At 44.0% G+C, this 25,737-nt stretch overlaps 1 protein-coding gene across 8 annotated transcripts in view; it reads left to right on the forward strand.

The window, feature by feature from the left end:
- Gkap1 (G kinase anchoring protein 1) overlaps positions 1-21,713 on the forward strand; it is a 39,515-nt gene extending 17,802 nt beyond the window's left edge. For 3 of the 8 annotated variants that reach the window (NM_001012160.1, NM_001446912.1, XM_087590932.1), the window contains 7 exons: positions 4,332-4,354; positions 10,715-10,867; positions 13,727-13,828; positions 16,271-16,334; positions 17,825-17,895; positions 18,754-18,831; positions 21,411-21,713. In NM_001012160.1, coding sequence (NP_001012160.1) covers positions 4,332-4,354; positions 10,715-10,867; positions 13,727-13,828; positions 16,271-16,334; positions 17,825-17,895; positions 18,754-18,831; positions 21,411-21,458 — 539 coding nt within the window. In that variant the 3' untranslated portion in view covers positions 21,459-21,713. Of the gene's footprint in view, positions 1-4,331; positions 4,355-10,691; positions 10,872-13,726; positions 13,829-16,270; positions 16,335-17,824; positions 17,896-18,753; positions 18,832-21,410 lie in introns of all 8 variants that reach the window. The other 5 variants (XM_087590927.1, XM_087590931.1, XM_087590929.1 and 2 more) reach the window with 3 other exon arrangements.
- The last annotated feature ends 4,024 nt before the right edge of the window (positions 21,714-25,737 follow it).

The raw sequence follows: 25,737 nt of genomic DNA on the forward strand, positions 1-25,737 counted from the left end.
TCTCCTTGTAACTTTCCTGTCTAGCTCTTGAATCTAATTTCTTAAAGTTCTTACCCATTTGTTTGGATTTTGGGTGGTGGTTGATATTTACAAGTGTGGCTCTGAGGTATTTTTGGCAATTCAGGAACCTGGCTACCCTTGTTCTCTGGTCCTGAGAAGCCGTCAGCACGTGACGGTTTCCAAGAGTAATCTCCTGTGGTGGTTTTGAGTGTCTTTGTTCTGTTTGTGCCCCTTCTGGGGTGTATATGACCCTGTCTGTTGTTTTACATGTGTTCTTGTGAGTCTTCTCTTAGATCTATGATCAGGGGAAGGTGCCTGGTGTGGATCTCCTGACCTCCTCCCTGTGCCTTCTCTGTGCGTGCATCTGCTGCAGCGCTGCAGCCTGTGCTGCGGGGCCAAGGCTGCCTTCAGTGCTGTGCTGCCTTCTCTACAGGAGCCGTCTGCACGTGCTGATGGTGTGCTTGGCTGTCCCCGCAGGCTTTCCTTTGAGAAAAAGAATCATACGTGCCTCATTGCTATTTTCTATAGCTCCTTTACTTCTCCCTTGGCACTTTTTTATCATAACCATTTGTATGCAAACTCCTGGTCTCACAGACACTCACCATCTTCCCTGATTTTTTTGGTGAAAGTGTCTTAGAACACCAAGTACAGTGTTTCCAGACCTGGGATCATTCACGGTGGGTTGTTTCCCAAGGGACAGAGGCTAGAAGCAAGGTTCTTTTGCTTAATAGTTTTCCAATGGCAATTATATTTTAACATGACTTTTACAGTGACAAAATTTAAAACAAATCTGTTTAGCAATAACTATTTGAGGGCTTAAAATTTAAATCAGTCAGTAGGACTCTGTAAAACTTACTATTTACCTTGTTGTACTGAATTTGTCCCTTTTCTAAAACTAAAAGTAAAACCTGATATTTTTACTTTTGAGAAAGTTAAATATAATAGCTATATTATATTTATAATATATTTAATAATATTAATATTTAATATTTATAAATATATAAATAAATAATATAATTGTGGTCTGTGCCTGTAATCCCAGAACGTGGGATGCTGAGGCAGCAGGATTGTTGGTTCCAGGCCAGCCTAGGCTGCATTGCGAGACGATCTTTCTAACAGAGCAAGTGAAGACACACTGTCCTAACTCTTGCTTGAACTTGTAGTGGACTTAAAATAAGTCCTAAGGGTTTAGCCATTACTGATTACCTGTCAAGTTATAGTTTAGAAATTAAAATTTCTTGTTCTAAAAACAGATTTTAGAATGAGATTGTTGTGGTCATTGACAAGTAGCAAAGACAGGGATCCTGCTGGCCGCTGAACATTCCACTGAACATTAAAGACAGGCAGACCTCGGGTTGGGGATTTAGCTCAGTGGTAGAGTGCTTGCAAGGCCCTGGGTTCGGTCCTCAGCTCCGAGGGGGGGGAAAAAAAAAGACAGGCAGACCTCAAAGCTTCTTGTAACAGGGAGCCAGGCAACAACCATGATTCACGTGTCATAATTAACAACCTACACACACAATTTCTACATGTGACTGGGATCTTCATATTCTCCTGTCTGCTGAAATCAGGGATTACTAACCAGTGCTCTCTCTGTCTATGTTAGTTAGAACCACTGCTGACAGGGTAAGCCGCTGTCTATACATTGACACAGTAGGAAGCCATTTGGCTCGTAGGCACTATGCCTTAACAGTAGACACGGACATTATTCTCTAAGGAGAGATGCTGTCCTGAAAACTAAATAGAAAAATCTAAATAAAGTTTTCAGAAACTAGCTTTTCTGTGAAACTAAGAGTAAACATAGAGGTTTTTGCTTTTGTTCAAGAATCAAGAAAGTTCTTCCTAGGGTTGGAGAGATAGCTCAGAAATTAAGTGCTTGATTCTTTTACAAGAGGAGCTATGTTCCGGTCCCAGCAACCATGTCAAACAGCTCATAACTATCTCTAACTCCAGTTTCAGGAACTGAAACACACACACACACACACACACACACACACACTAAATCCTAAAAAAAAAAAAAAAGTTTTCCTATAGTCCAAGTAAGCTACTTTGGTCTAAGGATAAAGCACACGTAAAAGTAAAACATTAAAGTTTACCAAGAATTTTTTTATATATATAATACATTTTGGGCCTCACACTACTAAGAGGATAGAGTTGTGGGAAATTATAGAAAAGGGGCAGCAAACCACACTGCACTGGACACCAGCAGGCCTAATGGCACCGGTGGGCTGTCCTCGTTTAGGCCCAGAGCTCCTGAAAACTCTCCACCCGATTTGCTGAGTTCCCATGGCAGGTTGCTAACATGCCAGCTCTATACATCCAAATTCTGCTGCTGGCTGGGGTGCCCTGTACCTTTCTCTGGAACTCAGTTGAGTCGCTGCATGAAGGAAACACCCCACAAACTTACTTTAGAATCAACAGGTAACTCAGTCTCTGGGCACAGCTACTAACATCCTAACTAGTGAGCCATACTGAGTTAACTCCTGTGGCAGATCCTGACGATCCATCTAACTGGGGGTGGGGGGGGAGGTTGGGGAGGGCGCTCTAGTTTGCTACATCTTCTACCCCAAGCCTCTCTCTGTCCAAAAAGCCCCAAGTCCCTTTTCTCCTCCTCTCTTACCCCCTACAGCACAGAAGTCCCACCTACTTCTTGCCCGGTGATTGGTCCCCTGAAATCTTTATTCATTAGGGGAAGGTCCTAGCCACAGGGTAGTTTTTTTAATGTTGTTAAATTTTGTAATTTTATCATTTTTAACTCTGTACCTACCTGGTCCCTGTGGAGGTCAGAAAAGAGCATCTGACACCCTAGGACAGGAGGTAAAAGGCATCCGACACTAGGACAGGAGGTAAGGCAGCTGTAAGCCGCTTGTGGGTACTGAGAGTCAAACCCATGTCCTTTGCAAGCACAACCAGTGCTGTTAGTCACAAAGCTATCTCTTCAGCCCTAACCTTTTTAAAAAGAAAAAACAACCTTTAGATTTAGGCAGAGGTAGGGCTGGAGTACAGCTCTCTGTGGGGGTCTTGTCTACCATGCAGCATGACCTGGCTCCATAGTGTGTGTCTGTAATTCAGCGTTGAAGAGGTGGAGGCAGGAGGATTAGAAGATCAGCTTCCTCCTCAAAAGTCAGTCTGGGATACGTGAGGCACAACACACGTCAACAATACTTTCTAAAGCTCCTAATCCATTTCCATGTGATTCCTTAAGTTGCAAGCAACAGTATTAGTTAGCTACACGAGAATCTGGCAAAAGGAAGCTGCAGACGCTCACAGTTTGTGTTGATCAAAAACGTTGTGATTTTGGATTTCCTTGGATTATGGCATCATGTTGCTAAGTAAAACATACCAGAAAAATTAGTTGATGTGTTTGATTGATTGATTGGTTTGATGTGAATTAATGATGTTGACATTGACTGTGTTTGGTACTGTTCTCATGAACAAGTGATGTAGAAAATGAGGCAGTCTTTCTAATCTCTGGTCATAAGAAAGGTATTCTGTCAGGCTCTTCTTTGAGGTAATTGTTTGTAGGCAAGAACGTTGCCAAGTAGATAGCTAATCACCTAACGTAAGTGCATGTCCCTGTTATCCTGACCACCCTAGAGTCACATAGTTGGTCTTGCCTTGTGCTTCAGACTGCACTGTCCCCTCCCTCCTCCTCTGTTACTCCTGCCTAGGAGAGCTTTGTAGAGTTTCTGTGTCCATGGTTTGTTTCATCTGTAATTATCACTGTTCTATTGTTGAATTCTATAAATAATATATGTTAGGGGTTTCATTACAGTACAATCAGATCATTTTGTGCATCTAAAATAATACAGCTAATAGCTTTTTTTTTTTTTTTTTTTTGGAGCTGGGGACTGAACCCAGGGCCTTGCACTTGCCAGGCAAGTGTTCTACCACTGAGCTAAATCCCCAACCCCTAACTAATAGCTTTTAAGGCCATAAATTACTATATTTTTCATTTCTTTCAACAAAGAGTATTTTCAGTTAATAGCCCTCTGATTTGAGACATAGATGTATCTGCTCAATTGTCTCTCCTCTGAAAACTACATATAGCCAGGTAACTGAGCTATGTATAAAACTCACATGCTTAAAATTGAATGCTATCCCCTGGAGCAGTGGCGTCCACTAGGACATGAGGTGTACCCCTAAACTGAACACAGCTAGCAAGTCTGTGCTAGATTTTAACCTCCTGAGCCTAATGTTAGCCAGATGTGAATCTTAGAAAACCGAGTGTGTAACACTTTATTACATTCTTCTGCTACTTTTTTTACATGTTGAAATATTTGTATTTGTTAATTCTATTCTGTAAAACTTTACTTTTCTTTTTTCATTTACAGATCATATTAGTAAAAAGACAGAGGTAAGTTTCACTGATTGTCCTGTAGAAACACTGAAGGTAGTGTACTTTAATGAATAGCAGTAAGTCTTTTTCTAGAGACATGGCCACAAAGGTTTGTCTGCACTAAACTCATGTTTCTGGTGTTATAAGGATATAAATGCAGTAGAATAGAAGGTGGTTATTTGCATAAACTACAGTTTCATTTGGCATCGCTATCCTAATCTGTGAATATATCATCTTAAAAATCAAAGAAGTAACTTAGGCTCCAAATCTGTATTTCAATCTTTGTACTTATATGTGTGTTCATTCTTTTGTACTGAGGAAAACATATGTGTGCACAGGTGTGTGTTCACAGTGTATGTGCAAAGCTGTTTGTGTGTTTGTGAATGGCTGTGTGTGGAGGCCAGGGAGCAAGTGGAGATGTCATTCCTTACTGCCCTCCACCTTCATGGACCCACACGGAATAAGAAGAAAACTGACTCTTACAAGTTGTCCTCTGACCTCTGCATGTGTCATGGTACACATGTCCCCCACCTGTGGCTTATTCTTCTAGGTGTGGTGACCTGTATTTACAGATTGCACACCTGGGAGGCAAGGCAAGAGGCCGTAGTTTAACAGCCGGGGCTACATAGCAAGTCCTGAAACAAAGAACCAAAATACAGAAAATCCAGAACAAAAACAAAACAAACCCCCAAGGCTGGCAAGATGGCTCCACACATAGAGGTGCCTATGCCATGCCTGGCCAATATCACCTGTTACAATACATGAATAGTGGGGAAGGGGAAAGTGTGTGTGGATGGGCTCCTGTGAAGACTGTATTGAGATGTAGTAAGGATCTTTACATTGTAAAGCGGGATGTCTGTCCTGAAAGGGGTTATATGACACCCTTAGAACGGGATCACAGTGAGAACACGTTAGACTGCAGAGCTGGCTCAGCGGAGCAGCAGCTGCCGTGCAGTCAAGGGCCAGCGGTTGGAGGTAGAAGAGCACCCTGCGCAGAGCTGCAGCCCCGCTGGGACAGTGCAAGGCCCAGGTTCAGAGGGAGGGGAAGGAACAATGGGAAGTGGTATTTAAATAGGTTGTCTGATGTCCAGTCCTGGCCTCTGCACACATGTGCAGAAGCCCTCAAACAGACACAAACACATCCAAGACCAGACTGCAGGCTACCACTGGCACACTGCTCTGAGAAACTTAGAGGAACATGTACATAGATACTGATATCTGTGCGTGTGATGACCAGGCCTACCTTTACATCTTACCCAAGAAAAGACCTAGAACAAATCCAGACGCGTATCTTTAGTAGAGGTTTAGAAGTAGTGAAGAGTCAACTTAAGGAGAGCAAAATTTAGACAATGTGCTCAAAACCAGTGCTTAACCTAAATATAGATCAACCCTCAAGAGGGGCATCGGAGGTACGTGAGGTTCAGGGCTCAGACTATAAGAGAAGGGTGCTGAGAGGAAGCAGTTGGGCAGCTGGAGATGTTGATGATGGGGGAGCATTTGCTTGCTGTGAAATTGGCCTGGGGCTGAGTCCCAGAAAATCTAGGGAACGGAAACTCTGATAACTCACCTGGTCTCTCCAACAACAACATGTGAGGAGAAAAGTGGGCTGTGGAAAGGGGTGTTTTCTAGACTAGAAGAGCTCACCAGCCATGACACACAGGCCTTACTCAGATTATGCCATGGTGTCCTTATTGCAAAGTCCCTAAGCCAAACAAGTGTATAGGGTGAGGTAAGACAGACAGAGTGAAGTTATGTTTAGTGCTGTTTGCATAATAACAAAGAATGGAGGTGATCCACAGGAATGCAGGGTCGGATCACTCCGTGGAGGAAGACGTGTTTGGGAGAGTGCAGAGTGGACGGCACACATAGCTCACGCTCTAGTCTCCCAGAGAAAGGAGGTGGTGGCTGGCTCAGTGGGCAAAATAACAGTTTATTTGAGTTGTATAATTTGCAATAAATTTACTATTGTATGTATATAACTAAGGCATGGAGACAGAGAATCAAAATACAGTGTCCTAGATATAGTAAGCAATTGCTTTGCCACTGAACTAAACTCCAGCCCCATTTATAATATACTGAAGGAGTTGTATGGCCATGATCATAGTCTAGATGTAGAATTGTCTACGATCTCCCAGAGTTCCCTTGTACTCCTCTCTTGAGTCCCTGACAGTGACTATTTGTTTTTAATTTCTACAGATTTGCATTCCCTGGTAACCTCTGAACACCCCAGTGTGGTCTCTTATGATTGATTATTTCCCTTGGCAGATAGAGTGTTGTTAGGTTGATGCATGTTGCATTGGTCAGTAATTCATTCCGCTAGACACGGTCACACACTGCATCCCGACACCAAGGAGGCAAGGCCGTCCTGGTCTACATAGTTCCAGGCCAGCCTGCCCTACAGAGGTAGACCCTGTCTCAACAGGCAAATAACAGTTCACTCGGCTTTACTGCTGAGTTACCATATGGCTATAGTGCTTTCTGTTCAGTCAGTCAGTGTGATGTTTATGTGGTCTGTGTTTTTCCTTCTCTCAGGAGGCTGTCTTGGATTACGATTGCTAGATTGTATAGTGATCTTACTTTGTCGGAGTGGGGGTTGGAATTGTTTGCTTGTTTGTAATGTCCTAGAGAGCCCAGGGCCTTAAGCGTTTACTACTATGTTACATCCGAAGACCTTCTAAGTTTTAACTCTTTCAAACACGATCTCACCAAGTTATCTAGACTGGTTTTGAACTCTGTATCTAGGCAAGCCTTGAACTGGTGATCCTCCTGCCTCAGCCTCCCAACCAGCTGGGGTTATAGGCCTACAGCCTGACTGTTTAGGAGCCTGTCAGATTGTTTTAGAGAGTGGGTGTGGTATTTCCTAGTCTCACCAGTGGTGTGTAAGGAATTATAGTTTCTACACACCCTTGCCAGGACCTAGTGGACATGTAGTGGGTCTCACTGAATTTCAAACGCATTTTCCTGGTAACTGATATAATTATGGGCTTGTCAAAATTTTCTGAACAGTCTTCTCAAATCTTTTACCAAATTTAAGTGTTTTATATGTGTCATTCAGAAATACCGAGGGGCTAAGATTGGGGCTGGGAGCCCTGGTGAGAGGAGGGGCAGTCAAAGGGAGGCCGGCATGGTGGGCTTGCCCTTGGTCTCAGCAGAGAGGCATGGGTCTCAGAACGCAAGGCCAGCCAAAGTGAATAGTGAAGAGTAAGGTCTGTCTCAAAGCTCAGTCAAGCAAATGGGGCCACTCAGAGTGTCAGTCCAGAAGCTGTCAGCATCACCACCATGCTGGCCCTGTCCTGTGCTTTAAAGTGAGGTCTTGCCAGAATATGGCAGTGGCTCCTGGGCATCATAAGCCTTGATGGCTTAGTGGGCTACGTGCTCTGTCCTGGTGTTTGTGAGACTCAGGTAAAAGAGTGCCTGCGTGCTCTACAGATCATGAAGTTCTCTACAGCTAATTAACTCGTTTACATTGATGTACAAATAAATTTCCATTGAGACATTTCCGTTTCTTGGGTGATGTGCAGGTAAACTCTGAGCAGCCATGGATTGAAGTATGGGTGACTTCACAGAGAGTGGACTTGAGAAAACTCAGTACTGTAGCCAGAAGACCAGTGGGGACAGGAGAACATTTCCTTTAGTCTCTGCATGATAACAGTGTCCATTACAGAGTGTGCAAAACCATATCTTTAATACTGCCATTGTTTATACAGTTTATGCAATGCAGATATAAAGCTACAGTAATGGAGTCTGTGATACTGAGAATGGACATAGAAGTCGATGGAATTAGGAGTCCAGAAATAAAATTTGAGATTTGTATTGGCTTGATTTTTGACTTTGAGAGCCAGAACAATTCAGCATGGGAAAATAGTCTTCTCCATGAACAAATGCTGGATATCTCTGTGCAGAGGAATTCATTTGGATGTCTTCTGCATATATAGAAAAACTAACTCAGCATGGGCCACAGAAGTGTGGAGTGTATGTGAACCTAAAACCAAGCCAGCACCCAGCCACGGATACCAGTGAGGCCGTGCATGGGTTTGAGCCCCAACAGCACACAGGCAGATCTAGGTGGAAAGGTTTGCTAACCGTAGGATGGAATCCCAAGTCTTAGAGGAGGACAGAAGTGAAGTGGTCAGTGCTCACATTCACACACACTGAGTTCAACCCTAGCTTAGAAAAAAATTAAACTTCTGTGCTATATAGAAGACAACATGAAAAATTTGCTAAGGCAACCCTTGTAATGAGAGAAAATATAAATAATATTTAATGAGATGTTAATTTAAAATACATAATTTTTGTGAACATGTTCATGTATATGTGCATGTGTGTGTTTGTGGGGGCCAAAGGTCAGTGTCCAGTGTCTTCCTTGATTGGTCTTCACCTTTTTACTGTGTTGGGGTGTGTGTGGTGGCAAATCATTTTATTCACAGACTTGAAAGCGGGAGGGTATAGAAGAGATCCACGAAATCTGATGTCCTTGCAGGATAGATTTTCTGACCTCTCTGTCACTAACTGGGATTTGTCGCTGTGCTCAGCGTTTTACAGTACATAAATTATTTTCTTTTACATGTATATTTCTTATAAATAGACATGTATGCCTGGGGACCATGTCTGGGACAGGTCTGTACACTTGAGGCCAGGGGATGCTGCCACATGCCCAGAGCTAGAGTTATAGGCTGATCTGAGCCACCCAGAGTGGACACTGGGAGGTGCAGCACACACCCCAACTGTGGGCCATCTCTCTTGACAGAAGTAAGCAGGTGAGTATCTCAGTTAAAAAGTGAGCAGAGTGAACTGAGAACAGGACCCCCGTTGAAGGAATCAGAGAAAGAACTGGAAGAGCTTGAAGGGGCTCGAGACCCCATATGAACAACAATGCCAAGCAACCAGAGCTTCCAGGGACTAAGCCACTACCTAAAGACTATACATGGACTGATCCTGGACTCTGACCCCATAGGTAGCAATGAATATCCTAGTAAGATCACCAGTGTAAGGGGAAGCCCTGGGTCCTGCTAGGACTGAACCCCCAGTGAACGTGATTGTTGGGGGGAGGGCGGCAATGGGGGGAGGCTGGGGAGGGGAACACCCCTAAAGAAGGTGAGGGGGAGGGGTTAGGGGGATGTTTGCCCGGAAACCGGGAAAGGGAATAACATTCGAAATGTAAATAAGAAATACTCAATAAGGGCTGGGGATTTAGCTCAGTGGTAGAGCGCTTACCTAGGAAGCGCAAGGCCCTGGGTTCGGTCCCCAGCTCCGAAAAAAAGAACCAAAAAAAAAAAAAAAAAAAGAAATACTCAATAAAAAAAAAAAAAGTGAGCAGAGGTTCTAAGTAAACATCTCTCACAAAAGATTCCTACAGTATCCAGTAAACCCATAAATCTTAAAACTAACGACCTGCTCCATCAGCCATAGGGAAATGCAGTTCAAAGCCCTGATGAAATGGGTGTTCACTCCATCAGGGTGTGTGTGATGGAGAATGGCAGCATAGTGCTGAGAATATAGGTGTTAGTTAGAGCTGTCTCCTGTTGCTGCCAGGTTGTGAGACCGTGAGCTGCCTGGAGCGCTAGCTGGGACGTCTCAGAAGGTTAAAGGTAGACTTGGACACCACCCAGCAACCTTACTCCTAGGTAGATGCCCGACAGAACTGGAAACACCCGTGAGCACCTTATGGATAAGTGTTCAGAGCAGCACTAGTCACGACTCACAGAAGAGCTGTTCATCGGACTGACAAGAAAGAGTGTAAAATGTGATACGATGTGGTAGTGAAAGTGAAGTCCTAGTCCATGCTATCCCATGGCCGAGGCTGGCTAGCATATTAGTAGATCAAAGAAGTTTGGAGCAGAAAACACAATATTCTGTTTATGGAAAATGTGCAGAATAGATTTGTTTATAAAGACAGAGTATTAGTGCTGCCTAGGGCTGAAGAGAATATCTGAGAGAGCATGACTGCGGAGGAGTGTGGGGGAGGAGGACAGAGAGCTGCTGGTGGTGACAGTTGCACCACTCTGATCTGCACGGGGCTTTTCCGTGGTAACGAACTGAACTGTGTGGTGTGTGTATAACAGGGCTAAAAGACCAACAGTGCCTGGACATGCTGTTCAGGGCCACACTCTCGGTCTGTGAGGAGCTAGGCAAGAGAATCAAGTCCCAGACCAAGCTGGGCTCTGCTGTAAGACCCTGCCTCTGGAAGGTGTCGTCATGGGAAGCTTCCAAAATAGGGAGAAGTGAGAGACGCTGGCCAGGCGTGCCACTCCTGCAGACAGGGGAGAGTGACTATCTCCTAGCAGCCTTTCTTTTCTTTCTCCCTCTAGTGACTTTATGAGGCTTAGTGAATGTGTGTGTGTGTGTTGAATGGTAGTAACTCATGGTTCATTTCGACAGGAATCGAATTCTTCTCAGCCTTTATCACATGATGGAGGCTTCTTCAATAGACTGGAAGATGATGTTCATAAGATTCTTGTTAGAGAAAAAAGGAGAGAGCAACTTACAGAGCACAACGGAACAGACAACTGTCCTGCCCCAGAGCACAACCAGGCATGTAAATACCATTCTCTTAAAAGCACAGTGAGTTCCTTGTTCATTTTAAGGGAGGTAAACCACAGCCTCAGTTCTAATTGTCTGCGTACAGTTTTAGGATATTAGTCTTCATTCTGTGACGGATGATGTGAACGGGCGGTTACTCACCGATGACGTGCAGCCTGTGCTGACGGGACCATACCCGGTAGTTCAGAACTGGTACCCTCAGGGGCCTGCTCTCCCGCTAGAAGTCCGGTTGTGTAAAGGACAAGCATATGGTCACATGGCTTCAGTACTGTATGAGGCCGGAGGGCAGCGCGGTGCGACAGGAAGAGAATAGATGTGGAAACCAAACGAATATAATAAAAACATCAGTGTCGCAACTCCTCTGTGGTCTTGCACGAGGAACATGATTGTTTCCTTTTCTACGTGGATTTTAGGAGACTTAGAGATTATAAGTTAACGTGCTTAGCAGAGTATATTGTTCACAGAACCCATTTAATAGTTGTTTTATAGATGCAGAGTTGTGAGTACAAGAATAATATACTCGGATTGGACATTAAGATGGGTTTCTGCAGAGGAACTAACGCTTGAACTGAAAGATGACAGGACAGAGAGTCTGATCATGCAAAGATGAGGAGGAAGAAGCTAGGCTGTCTTCAGTAAAACCACAGACACGGTGTGATTGAAAGCAACGTAATTCAAAGAATGCTGTGCAGGGGTATGGTGAGGTAGATTGGAAAGGCTCATACGATACTTAACGCCTAACTTGTGTTTTAGTCTGTAGACAGAAAAGAATTTTTGGAAAATTTTGAGCATAATAAACTTGTATTTAGTAATACAATATTTAGTAATTTTATCGCTGAGTCTAGGAACAGTTAAAGTGAGATGAAGAGTGTGCATAGGGCTAGATGACAGTGAGCGGTGAGGAGACGGGACGGCAGAGCACACTGGGCTGAGTGCAGAGTGCTGTAGCCATCTGCAAACAGTCAGGGCCAGCCTGTGGTAGCACACATGTTTAATCCCAGCACTTGGGAAGCAGAGGCATGTGGATCTCTGAGTTCAAGGCCAGCCTGGTCTAAATGAGAGAGTTCCAGGATATCCAGGGCTACACAGAGGAAATGCTGTCTTGAAAACCAGAGAGATGGGCATGACTTACGCTGGAGTAATTCCACACGTGGTTGTTGTGTTGCTGTGGTTAATGATTTATGTGGGGGCAGGAGTTGTTTTTGGTTTTTCAAGACACTTGATCTGTATAGCTTTGGCTGTTCTAGAACTCACTCTGTAGACCAGGCTATCCTTGAACTCACAGAGATCTGCCTGCTTCTCCTTCCTGCGTGCTGAAATTAAAGGTGTGTGCCAGCCCTCCACCTCAGCTCTACACATGTAGTATGTGCAAAAGTCAGTTGTTTATAGAGCACAGTCAGTCAAAAAAATTAACTATACCTACAGATAACAACATGGAGAGTTCAAAAATGCTGTGGAGGAGAAAAGTCAGTTTTAATTAGATTACTCTATTAAAGTAATACATACCAGAAGTGGTGTCTCCAGGCTGTAATCCTAGTGCTTGAAAGGCCAAGAAGGATCCTCTGGCCTCCATGTGTGCCTGCACATATAGGCACATGATGAACGGATGAACGGCCTGCATGTGAACACACAAGATGTATGGACAGATGTATGAACAGACGGACAGATGGATGGATGGGTAACGTACATACATATCATCAGACAAGATGGCAGACTAGAGAATGGCTCTGTGCAAGCCAGTGAAGCTTTTTAAGAAAAGCAGAATAAGAAAAACAATAGAGTCTACCCCACGGAGGGAACAGCTTTGGAACCCACAGAGGACATGGGCAGAGCCTGGGAGAGCTGAAGCACAGGCAGGCAGGCAGCACAGGGGGCCAGCAGGGTTTCTGCACTTGGCCCTGTCTGGAAGGAGGGAAGCAGAAGCCACTCCACAGGCCATTTGCTTTTCCATTGTCAAGTGTACCAGGATCAAGCCTTTAAGAGAAGTCTGGTCACTGGGAAGATACTCAAGCCAATACATGAGAAAATCACAAGCCTAAAGCACAAGACTGTTGTAACAGAGAACACCCAGCTTCAGAGCTATAAACAATGAGAAGGGTGCAGGCCAGTCAGTCATTTCAGACGTTTCCAGAGAAATGAAGAGTGTGACCTTTGTCTTGCCTGGGTTTAACTTGTGGGCTCAAATAAATAGTCCTCTGCCTTGTAGACACTGGGGCCACAGCATGGGTCACCATATCCAGCTCAAAGTCATCTTGTGCCATCTCCCATCCCTGCAGCCACCCTTGATGGCGGCCTCCTCTTTGGACACTGCTCAGCAGTTTGTCTCCTGGTTAACCTTGGCTATGTTGCTTGTTGATGTGACCTCCATGCTCACTAAACGTGTTTCACAGGACAGAACTGTTGTTGCAGTCCTTTCTCCATGCACCTAGAAGCTACTCATGGAGCATGTGTGCGCTCCTCTGCAGGAAAATGGAACCAGGAACCAGGTTACAGTCATCAGCAGAGCCAGGCCTCATGGCATACACCTTTCATTCCTGCATAAGGAGCCAGACACAGGCGGACGGATCTCTGAACTTCGACGTCACCTGGTTTATATGCTGAGGTCCAGGACAGTGAGTTCTAGACAGCCAAGGCTACACAGAGAAATGCTGTCTCAAAAAACAAAAAAACTCACTTGCTTTCACTGTGTGTGACTAGAATCATGTAATTGAGTGAAGGTGGAGATGTAGTATTTAAAGTTGCTGAGAAAATTAAGCCTGTACTTTTCCTCTTCACCTTTTCACAAAGGACTGCTGTAAACTATGATAGGCAGAACAGTCTTGGTCAAAAGCAGTATTTTTCTTTCTTCAGGAAGTGGGTCTAAAAGATGGAAGAATTGAAAGACTGAAGTTAGAACTCGAAAGGAAAGATGCAGAAATTCAGAAGCTGAAGGCTGTGGTCACTCAGTGGGAGGTATGTATCACTTACCTTGTAGAAGAGAAGAATGGTGGGTTTATATTTGCTGGGCTCTTACATAGTTTTTATTCAGTTGCTAGAAACCATCTCCATCAGGTTGTCTAACTGATTATTCACTTAAAGTCTGAATGATGGCATAAATTTTGTTATAAAATACATAATTTATTACTTAGATACATAAACCATTGTAAGCATGTGGTTCAGTAGCATTGTTTGTTTAGTTTTTCTTTGTTTTGAGTCAGGATCTCACTCTGTAGACCAGGCTGGCTTCAAATTCACAGAGATCAGCCCGCATCTGCCGCCCAGTGCTGGGATTAAAGGCTCAGTGATGTTAAGTACCTTCCATTACTGTGTGACCCTTGCTGTGTTTCCATGCAGAAACCATAGCAACTAAACTGCTCACAACTCCCACCCTCCCCAGTAACCATTCACCTGTGTGAGCTGCCTCTTCTTGATTCTTGGCTTTGGTAGAATCACACAGTTTTTGTCCTTTTCTCTCTGGCTTATTTCTTTAACATAATGTTTTTAAGGCTCCTCCGTTATAGGATTTCCCAGAATTTGATCCATGGTCCTACATTCTCGTATATATACACACTGCATTTTGTGTGTGGGTGCACAGGGATCTGCGATCCTGCTTTCAGTTCTGAGTATTTGAATGACTTAAGAGTAGAATTGCTGGGTATTCATTGTTTTGTTTCTGTGTCTTCCAAGCAACTGTTATTTTACCAGAAATGCCTAAGATTCCACCCATCCTTGCTAATCCTTTAATGCAATTGTCTTCTTTTAAAGATTGATTTAATTTTTTTGTGTATTTGTGTGCTTGTATGTATGCACACGTGTGTTTGGTTGCCCGTGGAATTCAGAAGGGGTCATCAGGTCCCCTGGAGTGGGAGTTACAAGTTGTTGTGACCCACCTGATGTGGGTGCTGGGAACCAAACCAGGGTTCTCTGAAAGAGCAGCCAGTGTTGATGTGAGCTAGCCCTCCAGCCCTCACAGCTGTCTTTAACCACAAACTCAGGAAGCATTCATTCCCTCGCCTTCTCCTTAGACTTGGGCAAAGGCACCCCTGCTTCTCAGGTGTCACTTGTCTCCTAACTAATGTCAGCGCTCTGAGTGTGCGCTCGTCAGGGCTCTGGGGCTGCTGTGTACAGCAGGTCTTCTTCATCTGCTTCTTAAATACTACCCAGTCAATAATTATCAACAGTTTAATCTGATGGAGTGCTGTTTAGTAAGTCACTTTCCTAGAGTTTAAAATATATTTAGGGCTAGAAAGATGGCTCAGGGTTGAGCACTGACTGCTCTTCCAGAGGTCCTGAGTTCAATTCCCAGCAACCACATGGTGGCTCACAACCATCTGTAATGAGATCTGATGCCCTCTTCTGGTGTGTCTGAAGGCAACAACAGTGTACTTATAATTAATAAATAAATAGCCAAGGTGGTGGTGCATGCCTTTGAACCCCAACACTTTGAAGGAAGAGATAAGGAGATCTCTTTGAGTTCAAGGCTGGCCTGGGCTACAGAGTGAGTTCTAGGAAGGCCAGGGCTACACAGAGAAACCCTGTCTCAAAATAATAATAATAGTAATAATAATAATAATAATAATAATAATAATAATAATAGATAAATAATATATTTAAGTCGACTGGGCTCTGGTATCATCTGGTGGTATTTACTTGCTTTTCTGTATTTAGTGAGGCTCTAGGTTTCCCCAGCTCCATGGAAATAAAGATCAGACTGGGAAATTCTGCACATCCCTGGTAGATGTCGAGAGAAAAAATGACAAGTTTTCACATTGATGTCCTTAGGCTTTTGTCTTTTTATAATGTAATATATTGTCTTCACTAATTACTTACTGCTTATTAATATTTGAAAGTTTTTCAGACTACTAAAGGAACTGTTCAGTGAAGACTGTTTGGGGAGATAATTCTCCAGCATTCAAATGATCCGTGTGGGAGCACAGTTCGTTTTACTCATGAGTGTATGATATATCATTTGTGAGGAGCTAAGGAAGTCCAGCACCACGCTATATTTGACAGTGGCGCTGTGGAGGAACCCCAGGTCCTGACCAGACTTGAGGCCAGCACTGCCAAAAAGTTGCGGCCATGCTCTTTCTACTTTTATTGAACTAAGTTGGAATTATTTAAAGTTTTTATTTAGGGAAGAAAGAAAAAAGGATCCTTTGGGAAATTTTAATATTTTCCTGACTTCACTTTTAGCCTCTCTACTTTGAAATCTTTTACATTAAATTTGTCCTTGTGCCTTCGTGTTCAGGGGTCAGACCCATGTACTGAGGCTTTACATTCTAACAGTAGTCTGTTTATGTCATACATGATTTATGTTTTTAAAGCAAGCATAGAATGTACAGCCCAACAAACTAAAAATAGACCATGATTTATCATTTACTTCAAAAATTAAAATTTCTTTCCTTTGACTATTAGGCAAAATACAAAGAAGTAAAAGCAAGAAATGGACAATTACTGAAAATGCTTCAGGAGGGAGAGAGTAAGTGACACTCGTAACACATATATAATGCATGTATGTGTGTGTATATGTAATGCATGTGTATGCATATATAGTGCATGTGTGTTTATATACATGTGTGTGTGCACATGCGTGTGTGCGTGTATGTATGTGCGTGTGTGTGTGCGTGTGTGTGTGTGCGTGTGTGTGTGTGTGTGTGTGTGTGTGTAAACATGCACTTAGAGCATGCCTACTGCCAAAAACAGCAGAGGAGAGGGACAGACCAAGAGAGGACACATGGTGGCTGGAAGTTGAACCCAGGTTCTTAGTAAGAGCAGCCAGTGCTCTTATCGGCTGAGCTGCCTCTCTAGCTCTCTCTCTGTTTCTTTGTGATAGGGTCTCACTCTGTAGCTCTGGCTGGCCTGACACCTGCAGTGTGGACAGACTGGTGGTGAACTGTCTGCCTCTAAGGGCTTGGTTAGAGGCAGACACTACCACACGCAGCCTTTGTGTACTCTTTAGAATTAAAGCTAATCTTTATCTAAAGATAAATCGTCCCATTACATGTTTTATCAACACAACAAAATAAAACGTTTCCTAGTGTGATATGAGTTAGTTGTAATATTATCACTGTAAGGCCTCTAAAAGCCCCTGTGCCTTAGCACATTTGCTACTATTCACGTAGAGAGTTGAGGGTCCAGTTCTTACACATTGCTGTCCCCAGCTGGGCCATGGTGACACACAGCTTTAATCCGGCACGCTAGAGGCAGAGGTAGGTGGATCTCTTAGTTTTAGGCTAGCCAAGGCTGCATAGTGAGACCGATGTCTCAAAAAAGGAAAAATAAATAAAAATCTTGCTTTTAAGTTTAGCTAAGAAGCCAAGTGTAATGGTTTGTGTCTGCCACCCTAGCACTTTGGAGACTGAGGTAAGAGGATCAAATGTCCAAGGGCCAACCTGGGCTACAAAATAGAGTGACAGCTGAGCAGGTGAGGCTGAGCTGCTCTAACAGACATGGTAAACTTGAGTTTGATCCCTGGAACTTACATGATAGAGTGAAAGAACTGACTTCCACAGTTATCCTGACACATGTGGACTGTGACATGTGATGCACGCGCGCGCACACACACACACACACACACACACACACACACACAAACACAGAGTAAATAAGTATAACAAAAAGACAAGGAATAACATGACCTATAATAAATACTCAAGATATTTAATTTTTTCCTATGCATTTTTTTCAATTTTCTTATATATCTGTCCCTAGTTATGGTAAATTGAAAAATTAATCATCATATATCTATGCAATTAATATTTCAATGCCACAGAAAAATTTAAATTACTTTTTGAAAGCTGCTAGTGTAATACTGAGGAGAATTGATGGTGAGAGACAAGAGTAGCCAGGCTCCAGGAGGACAGGGTTAGGCACCAAGGAAGAAGTTACTGTCCTGACGCACTGCTCTGCTCCGTGTCACTCAGCCCCAAGGAGGCTGAGGCAGTAACACTGCTCTTCTCCTTTTCTCAGTGAAAGATAAGGCTGAGATCCTTCTGCAAGTGGATGAATCTCAAAGCATCAAGAATGAGCTGACAGTCCAGGTGAGCCACGGGGTATGTTGGCTGCTCTCCTTATGCTCCTCTGAGCTCTTGATGGCTGTGCCAATCAAACACAAACACACTCTTTACACAGGCTAGAAAGGAGTCATTGTTAGGTAAATAAAGTTTCTGTCTCTCTTACTAAACATGGGAGGTGTGTCCTAAGCAGTGTGGGAGGTGTGTCCTAAGCAGTGTGGAGAGGCCGGATAAGGTGGCCATGGACATGAATAACAGATGGAGCGAGAGCCCTGCTCTTGGATGTGGTGCTACTTCCCAGAGAACATGGCCTCCTGCTCTAGTGCATGCCTGCGGAGGGAGCGTGTCTCAGTCAGGGTTCCTATTCCTGCACAAACATCATGACCAAGAAGCAAGTTGGGAGGAAAGAGTTTATTCAGCTTATGCTTCCACACTGCTGTTAATCACCAAAGGAAGTCAGGACTAGAACTCAAGCAGGTCAGGAAGCAGGAGCTGATGCAGAGGCCATGGAGGGATGTTACTTACTGGCTTGCTTCCCCTGGCTTGCTCAGCTTGGTCTGTTATAGAACCCAAGACCACCAGACCAGGAATGGCACCACTCACAATGGGCTGGGTCCCCCCCCCCCCCCATCACTAATTGAGAAGATGCCTTACAACTGGGTCTCATGGAGGCATTTCCTCAGGGAAGGCTCCTTTCTCTGTGCTAACCCAACTTGTGTCAAGTTGGCACACAGAACCAGCCAGAACAGAGGGCCTCATGGGAATCATGGGAAGAGTATCTTTGATACTGGCAGTTGTCAGATTTTATCACAGTGGAGATATTCAGAATTAATGTACTTTCCAAAAATGGCTAAAGGATTGATCTTACTGATTATCTGGATGTAGGTGTCTTCGCTTCACGCCGCATTGGAACAAGAAAGATCTAAAGTGAAAGTATTACAGGCAGAATTAGCCAAATATCAGGTATGTCTTTATGAATTCTGACGTTTTCTGTATGGCCACATTTAGAGTAGGTACAGTAAAAGAGTGAGTGTGCTGTTTTATTTTCAAGCCATAAACTATTTGCTAGATAGTATTGATGATTTTTGTAAAGAAGTGGAAAGAAGGAAAAATTAGATGTGTGTCTCTGTGTGTGTGTGTGTGTGTGTGTGTGTGTGTGTGTGTGTGTGTGTGTGTGTTTCTATTTGGGGGAGGGGGAAGCTGTATCTGTAGAGGCCAGAGAGGGTGTTGGATCCCCCAAAGCTGGGGTTGGAAATACTTATGAACCTCACAACCTAGGCTGGGAATTGAACTCGGGTCCTCTGGGGGGAAGAGCAAATGTTCTTAACCACTGAGCCATCTCTCTAGCTCCTTGTTATTGTCCAGATAATATACATTTCCGAAAATATAAAGTTAGTTCTAGATATTGGCATCTACAACAATAACCGAAGTGAAGTGATTTGGGAAGTGCATTAGAGCTATATAGACAATGTGTACCGTGATCATGTAACAGGGAGGCACAGGTGACACAGCAGAGTCCTGCACTTGGTCACGTGGGTGTAGCTACACTTGCTGCTTATCCCCACTGTAGATGTCCACCCTTTTAACTGACGAGTGATATGTAGTGGAGACTTGAGGTAATTATTTTGATGATATTCTAGACCAATAGACGGAAGAAGGTATTTCAGCCCTTTTCCTGTATGAAACAACTGAAAGCAATCATCACTTGTTTCCAGAACATTAATAAACATGTCAGATGTGTTTTTACATACTTACACATATATGTAAATCATCAACGTGAAACTTGGACCAAAAGGATTAAAAGCCATGGGTAGCGGAGAGAATAGAAAAATCATTTACCCAGCCTAGCGTGGTGGCACGCCATTTATCTGCACTTGGGAGGCAGAGGTTTCTGTGAGTCAAGGCCAGTTTGATCATAATGAGATGCTGGAAGGAGTCCTTGTATGTCTCTTGGTTGGATTGGTTTTGGGGGTTTGGTTTGGTTTGGTTTGGTTTTGGTTTTTTTTTTTTTTTTTTTTTTTTTTTTTGGTTCTTTTTTTCGGAGCTGGGGACCGAACCCAGGGCCTTGCGCTTCCTAGGTAAGCGCTCTACCACTGAGCTAAATCCCCAGCCCCGGGTTTTGGTTTTTTGAGACAGGGTTTTCTCTGTGTCACAACCCTAGCCATCCTGGAACGGAACTCACTCTGTAAACCAGGCTGGCCTTGAACTCACAGATCGGCCTGCCTCTGCCTAACCATGCTGGAAATAAAAGCATCCCAGTTTGTTTTGTTTTTTAATCTCACTGAGTTTTTCACACTGGCAGTTCATAGTCAGCGATATTTATCCCGGGTGTGTTACCTTTGAGAACTTGAGAAGGATTTCAAGATACACCCTGGTGGTCCTCAGCATAGTGGATATTGAATGACCCTAAAGGAATGTTTTCTAACCTCTTTTTTCCTACTAACGAAATAAATTCCTTTAAAAATGTTATTTACACATTTAATTTCTCACAAAATCAGTACTTTTTCCCCTAAATGAATAAACCTTTTGCCCTGTGCGTGATCAGGAGTGAATGACAACATCCGTCTATTTAAAGAGGCTCTGGTTCTTCTTTGATTTGGAGGACTGGTGTGTCTGACTGCAAAGGGAAGCTGTAGAGTAGAAAGGGGAAAGAAGTTAAGGTCGCTGCTCTGGTTTCAATGAGCCTGGGCCTGCCTGCCCCTGCTGCAACTTAGAAATACAGTCTTAGTGTGGCCCCACTCTGTAAAGTTTTCATTTTATGTGCGTGCGTGTTTTGCTCTTATTCCCAGCCTGAAAATCAAAGTTCTATTGCTAGGGCTGAAGAGACTCATGGCTCAGCGGTTAAGAGCACTGACTGCTCTTCCAGAGGACCTGGGTTCAATTCCCAGCAACCACATGGTGGCTCTCAACTTTCTAGAACTTTAGCTCCAGAAGATCTGACACTCTGCTCTGGCATCCCTGGAAACACCAGGCACGAAAGCAGTGCACACGCGTGCATACAGGCAAAGCACCTAGATGGGCCGAGAAAATAACATTAGTCTTTTCAAAATCCTAATACTGTGTAATTAAGAACAAAACTAAGGACTGGAGAGATGGCTCAGCAGTTAAGAGCCCTGACTGCTCTTCCAGAGGTCTTGAGTTCAATTCCCAGCAACCACATGGTGGCTCACACCCATCTGTAATGGGATCTGATGCCCTCTTCTGGTGTGTCTGAAGAGAGCAAGAGTGTACTTATAAAATAAATAAATCTTTAGAAGAACAAAACTACACAGAACTTGAATTATAAGTTATCAAAAAAACTAAACTGAATTACCAAATTTCTTGATTATGTAAAAAGAATAAACTAAGGTATTTAGGATAAAATGGACTCTGAAGAAATGAGATATTTGTGATCGTAATCTTATTGATGCAGCCTAAACAGATCTGTATAGAAATGCTTTTACCTTCTGTAGCATTTGTTAAAGTAACTGTGAGAGCTGCCGAGTGGAAATAACTGTGCTTTGATGTCATGTGCGTCTTCAGTAAAGTGCTGTTTCTTACAGGGTGGCAGGAAGGGGAAAAGGAACTGCGAGCCGGACCAGTGTAGGTGATCGTGGCCATGGGGGCCAGCACAGAAAGCTTTCACACTTCTGCAGAAATGTGTGTCTAATGCTGCAACTGCGAAACTGCAGCCTTTGTTGAAGGAACTAAAGCACCTAGTTCACTCATAGTCTACAATTTTATGTTCTTTTGGCTTAAAGTTAAAAGAAAATATGGAATACCAGCAGAACTTGATAATTGTTTTCTGTCCAAACTTCTTAGGACTTTAGTTTTTCATCAGTCAATAAAATTAATTTACTCTTCCATGAATCTGTCTGATCTTTAGCGTCTGCTGAGCAGTGTGATTATCACTGCTCAGTTGTCAACAGCTTTGTGTGCTGACCCTTACAGGACAGCAACATGAGTAGAAAGCATGGCTGGTGTCCTCTTATCAGGTGGGCAAAGTAAGAGCAAAACCTAGTTACCACGTGTTCCAAGAAACCAAAGGGTGTCAAAGTGAGAAAGCTTATATGAGTGGTGTTTAGCGAGAAGCTCTCGTATACTTGTTGAGAAGCATTCCCAGCAGGAGGAGTCCAGCCTGCACGGGAAGATCTGCTCAGATCACAGGCTGGCCCTCACACGTGAGAATTACCACAGCAGCAGTGAGGAGCCTCGGAGAGCAGCGACTGACTCTGGCTTGTTGTGGCTTGTAGAGTAATTCGCTCTTAGGGGACTTTGTTTTCTTCAGTCCGTTTAGTCACACGCAATCATAATTGATTAAAGTATTGCCTTTGACCTTTGAGAAGATCGCTGAGTGGCAGGGGCACTGTGATAGAAGTGAGTATGCGAGCACTGACTGTGTGCGTGTGTGTGCGTGGCGGGGGCGGGGAGGGTCTGTCTGTCTGTGTGCCTGTGCCTGGAGCCCATAGAGGCCAGAAGAGGCCATCAGATACCCTGAAAATGGAGTTGGGAATGGTGGTGAGCCATCATGTGGCTTCTGGAGACACAGTCCACGCAAGGTCCTCTGCAAGAGCAAGTTCTCTTACCCACTGAGCCATCCCTCAGGTCCCAAGAGTCTTGACAGGCTTTCCTTTTTGTTTTTAATTTACTGAAGTGGTGTATCACAGTGTGGGTGTAGAGGTCAGAGAGCACCCAGAGTCACTCTTCCCACCATCTGGGTACTGGGTATCAAACTCAGGTTGTCAAACTTGATGGCAAGTGCCCTCACTGAACCTTCCCACTCACTCCATTTCTTGACAGTTTCTGAGAAACAAAACTTAATAAAAACGTGCTGAGTCGTCATTATTGATTATCTCTCTGCCTTCTCCCATTCGGTTACATGAGCCTTACATAGAGCTGTGACTTAGCATCCCTGGATTCCCAGTGCTGGTCTGTCATACAGCACAGAGTAGATGCCAAAGCAGTGTCTAGTTAGTAAAGAGGACATTCAGGAGAAAGGAAAATAAAATGAAGACAGAAGGAAAAGTGATAAGCCAAGTATGGTGTGAGGGTAGAAGCCTTGGAAGGTATTTGATGCTAGAAGTCTAACCACGGCCTCACACACTCAGCAGGGTCACATGTGCAGGCCACATGACCTTCATTTTGACTAAGGCGTGGATGTTTACACAGGATAGTGATCAGAAAGGCATTGTGCACATAGTTGACAGTCCATCTGGAGCTTCCAGTTACGTCAGCGTAATTTGGTAAGTGAGGAAAAACCATGGAAGGCTCACACGGGAGTCCTGTTATCAGCATCCTTTAAGGAAATGACGTTTAGGACAGGTGTGATGCACTCAGCAGGTGAGAGGCAGAGGCAGGTGGATCTCTTAAGTTTAAGGCCAGCCTGGTCTGCATATCGGTGGTGGAGGTGGGCAGATAGAAGGAAAAACTTACACAGATAAAACAATATCTCTAACCCAAGTGCCTTTAGTAAAGGCTTAGAAGCAGGTTGCGGGCCAGTGAGGCGGCTCAGCAGGTAAAGGTGCTACTGTCAAACCTGCTGGCCTGAGATCAATCCCCAGAATGCACAGGAGAAAAAGGACAGAAAGCTAGCACAAAAAACTCAACAGCCTTCCCATGTGCCGGTAACAACTACTCTGAGAAAGAAATCAGGGAAGGGTCCTCTACGCAACTGAGAGAGCAGACACCTTGGAATAAAGCTAACCAAGAACATGGGAGACTTGAAGACCTCCCATGTTCAAGAATTCAAACAGGAATATTCTGGAAAGGCTGAATTGCCAAGACAAACCCACAGATCCAGTATGAGCCCATGAACACTGCAGCACCATTCCTCACAAAGAACCTTCTTAAAAGTCTTAAGGAGGCACAAAAGACCCTGGGGTAGCGAAGGCAGGCCTGACTCCACAGGCCTTCAAGGTCTTACTTGATTTCTTGTACTCAAGAGCTCCAGTAGCAAAACAACAAAACTGCCAGATGACTGGAGTAAGATGGCAGATCCAGACATCAGCCCACACGGCGACAGCACCTGACTGTTGAGAGAGATGCTAAAATACACGTTAGAGAAAGGACAGCCTCTTTTCCAAACATTGCTGAGAAAACTGGATGGCCACAGTGGAACAAAACTAGATCCCTTCCTCTTACCCTGCCTAAAAAGCCAAGGGCTTCAGGAAAAAAAGTGCTGAAGCTGAAATTGTTACAGGAAAAAAAAAATTAATACCTCAAGGCAGAATCGTAGGCGAGGACTTTCTGAACAGTATTCCAGTTTGGGGAGTAAGACCAACCTGGCGTCTACCTCGTGCATTAAAATCTACACAGAAAAGGAAACAGCTTTGTGAGGAGACAGCATACTGACTATATTTGTTTGCCTGACAGGATTACTATCTAGAGTTGAGACCGGGTAGGCTGACTCTATGACAGGCTTCAAACCGGCAGTTCAGGAGTCTAGGCCTAAATCGATGTTTCCAAGAACTGGGCAAATCCAGGCAAGCCCAGACTTGGAAGTCTGTGACTGAAAAACAAAACAAAACAACCAAAAAAACCCAGGCTTCAGAAAGTTAGTCAGAAACTGCCCTACCATCAGAAGCTGCCCCACCACTCGACCTGAGGCAAGGGCAATGGGTCAGCAACGGTTTCCAGGCTTCCCCAGCAATAGTTTCCAGCCCCCATGCCTCAGCAATGGTCCTGGAATATCCTTAGAGATAGACCCAACAGATTAAGATAAAGGTCACCCAGGGGCTGGGGATTTAGCTCAGTGGTAGAGCGCTTACCTAGGAAGCGCAAGGCCCTGGGTTCGGTCCCCAGCTCCGAAAAAAAGAACCAAAAAAAAAAAAAAAAAAAAAGATAAAGGTCACCCACCCCGGAATTCCCCTAATGTGCTTTAAATTGGGCCTTCGAGCTCACTTGGGCATCTCCATTTTAGAAGATGGTAGACCCCAGCATGCTGGACGTCTGCAGAATAAAACACTCTGCTTTTTTGCATACTATTTGAGTCTGGGGTAGCATTCTTCAGTGAATCATGGACCCTTACGAAATATTCACAGAACTCAAAAATTGACGGCTGTAGTATAGAATAAAGTTTATTTAGGGCATGCGAAGGAGAGTTGAGAAGGGAGGAGAGAGAGGGGGAGAGAGAGAGAGAAAAGAGAGCAAGGAGGGGCCAAATAGTCTCTCTTATAGCAATCCAAGCCTACCTGGCTGTTGCCAGGTGACTGTTGGGCAGAGCCTAGAAGGAATGCTAACACTCATAATTAAAACTAATTTAAAAATGTGAAAAAAAAACTTTAAAGCAAATTGATCTACATCGAATTTTCATTTCACCCCAGCCATTACAGCTGTCATTAAGAAAACAAATGTAGTGCTCATGTGTGAGATTCTCAAAAAGGAAAAACTCAATTTAAAAAATGCTGGTGAGGGGGCTGCAGAGATGGCTCAGTGGTTAAGAGCACCCGACTGCTCTTCCAGAGGTCCTGAGTTCAATTCCCAGCAACCACATGGTGGCTCACAACCATCTATAAAGAGATCCAATGTCCTCTTCTGGTGTATCTGAAGACAGCTACAGTGTACTTATATATAATAAATGAATAAATAAATCTTAAAAAAAATGCTGGTGAGGGGCTGGAGAGATGGCTCAGAGGTTAAGAGCACTGTCTGCTCTTCCAGGGGACCTGAGTTCAATTCCCAGCAACCACATGGTGGCTCACAACCATCCGTATTGAGATCCGATGCCCTCTTCTGGCCTGCAGGCATACATGCAGGCAGAAAGCTGTATGTTGTATACATAATAAATAAATATTTTTTAAAAATGCTGGTGAGGATGTGGACAAAGAGAACCTTATGCGCTGCTGCTAGAGAGGTGAACGAGTGCAGCCAACAAGGAAGTGAGAGAGAGGC

This window comes from Rattus norvegicus, chromosome 17, assembly GCF_021556685.1.
Source record: "Rattus norvegicus strain SHRSP/BbbUtx chromosome 17, alternate assembly SHRSP_T2T, whole genome shotgun sequence".
Taxonomy (NCBI): domain Eukaryota; kingdom Metazoa; phylum Chordata; class Mammalia; order Rodentia; family Muridae; genus Rattus; species Rattus norvegicus.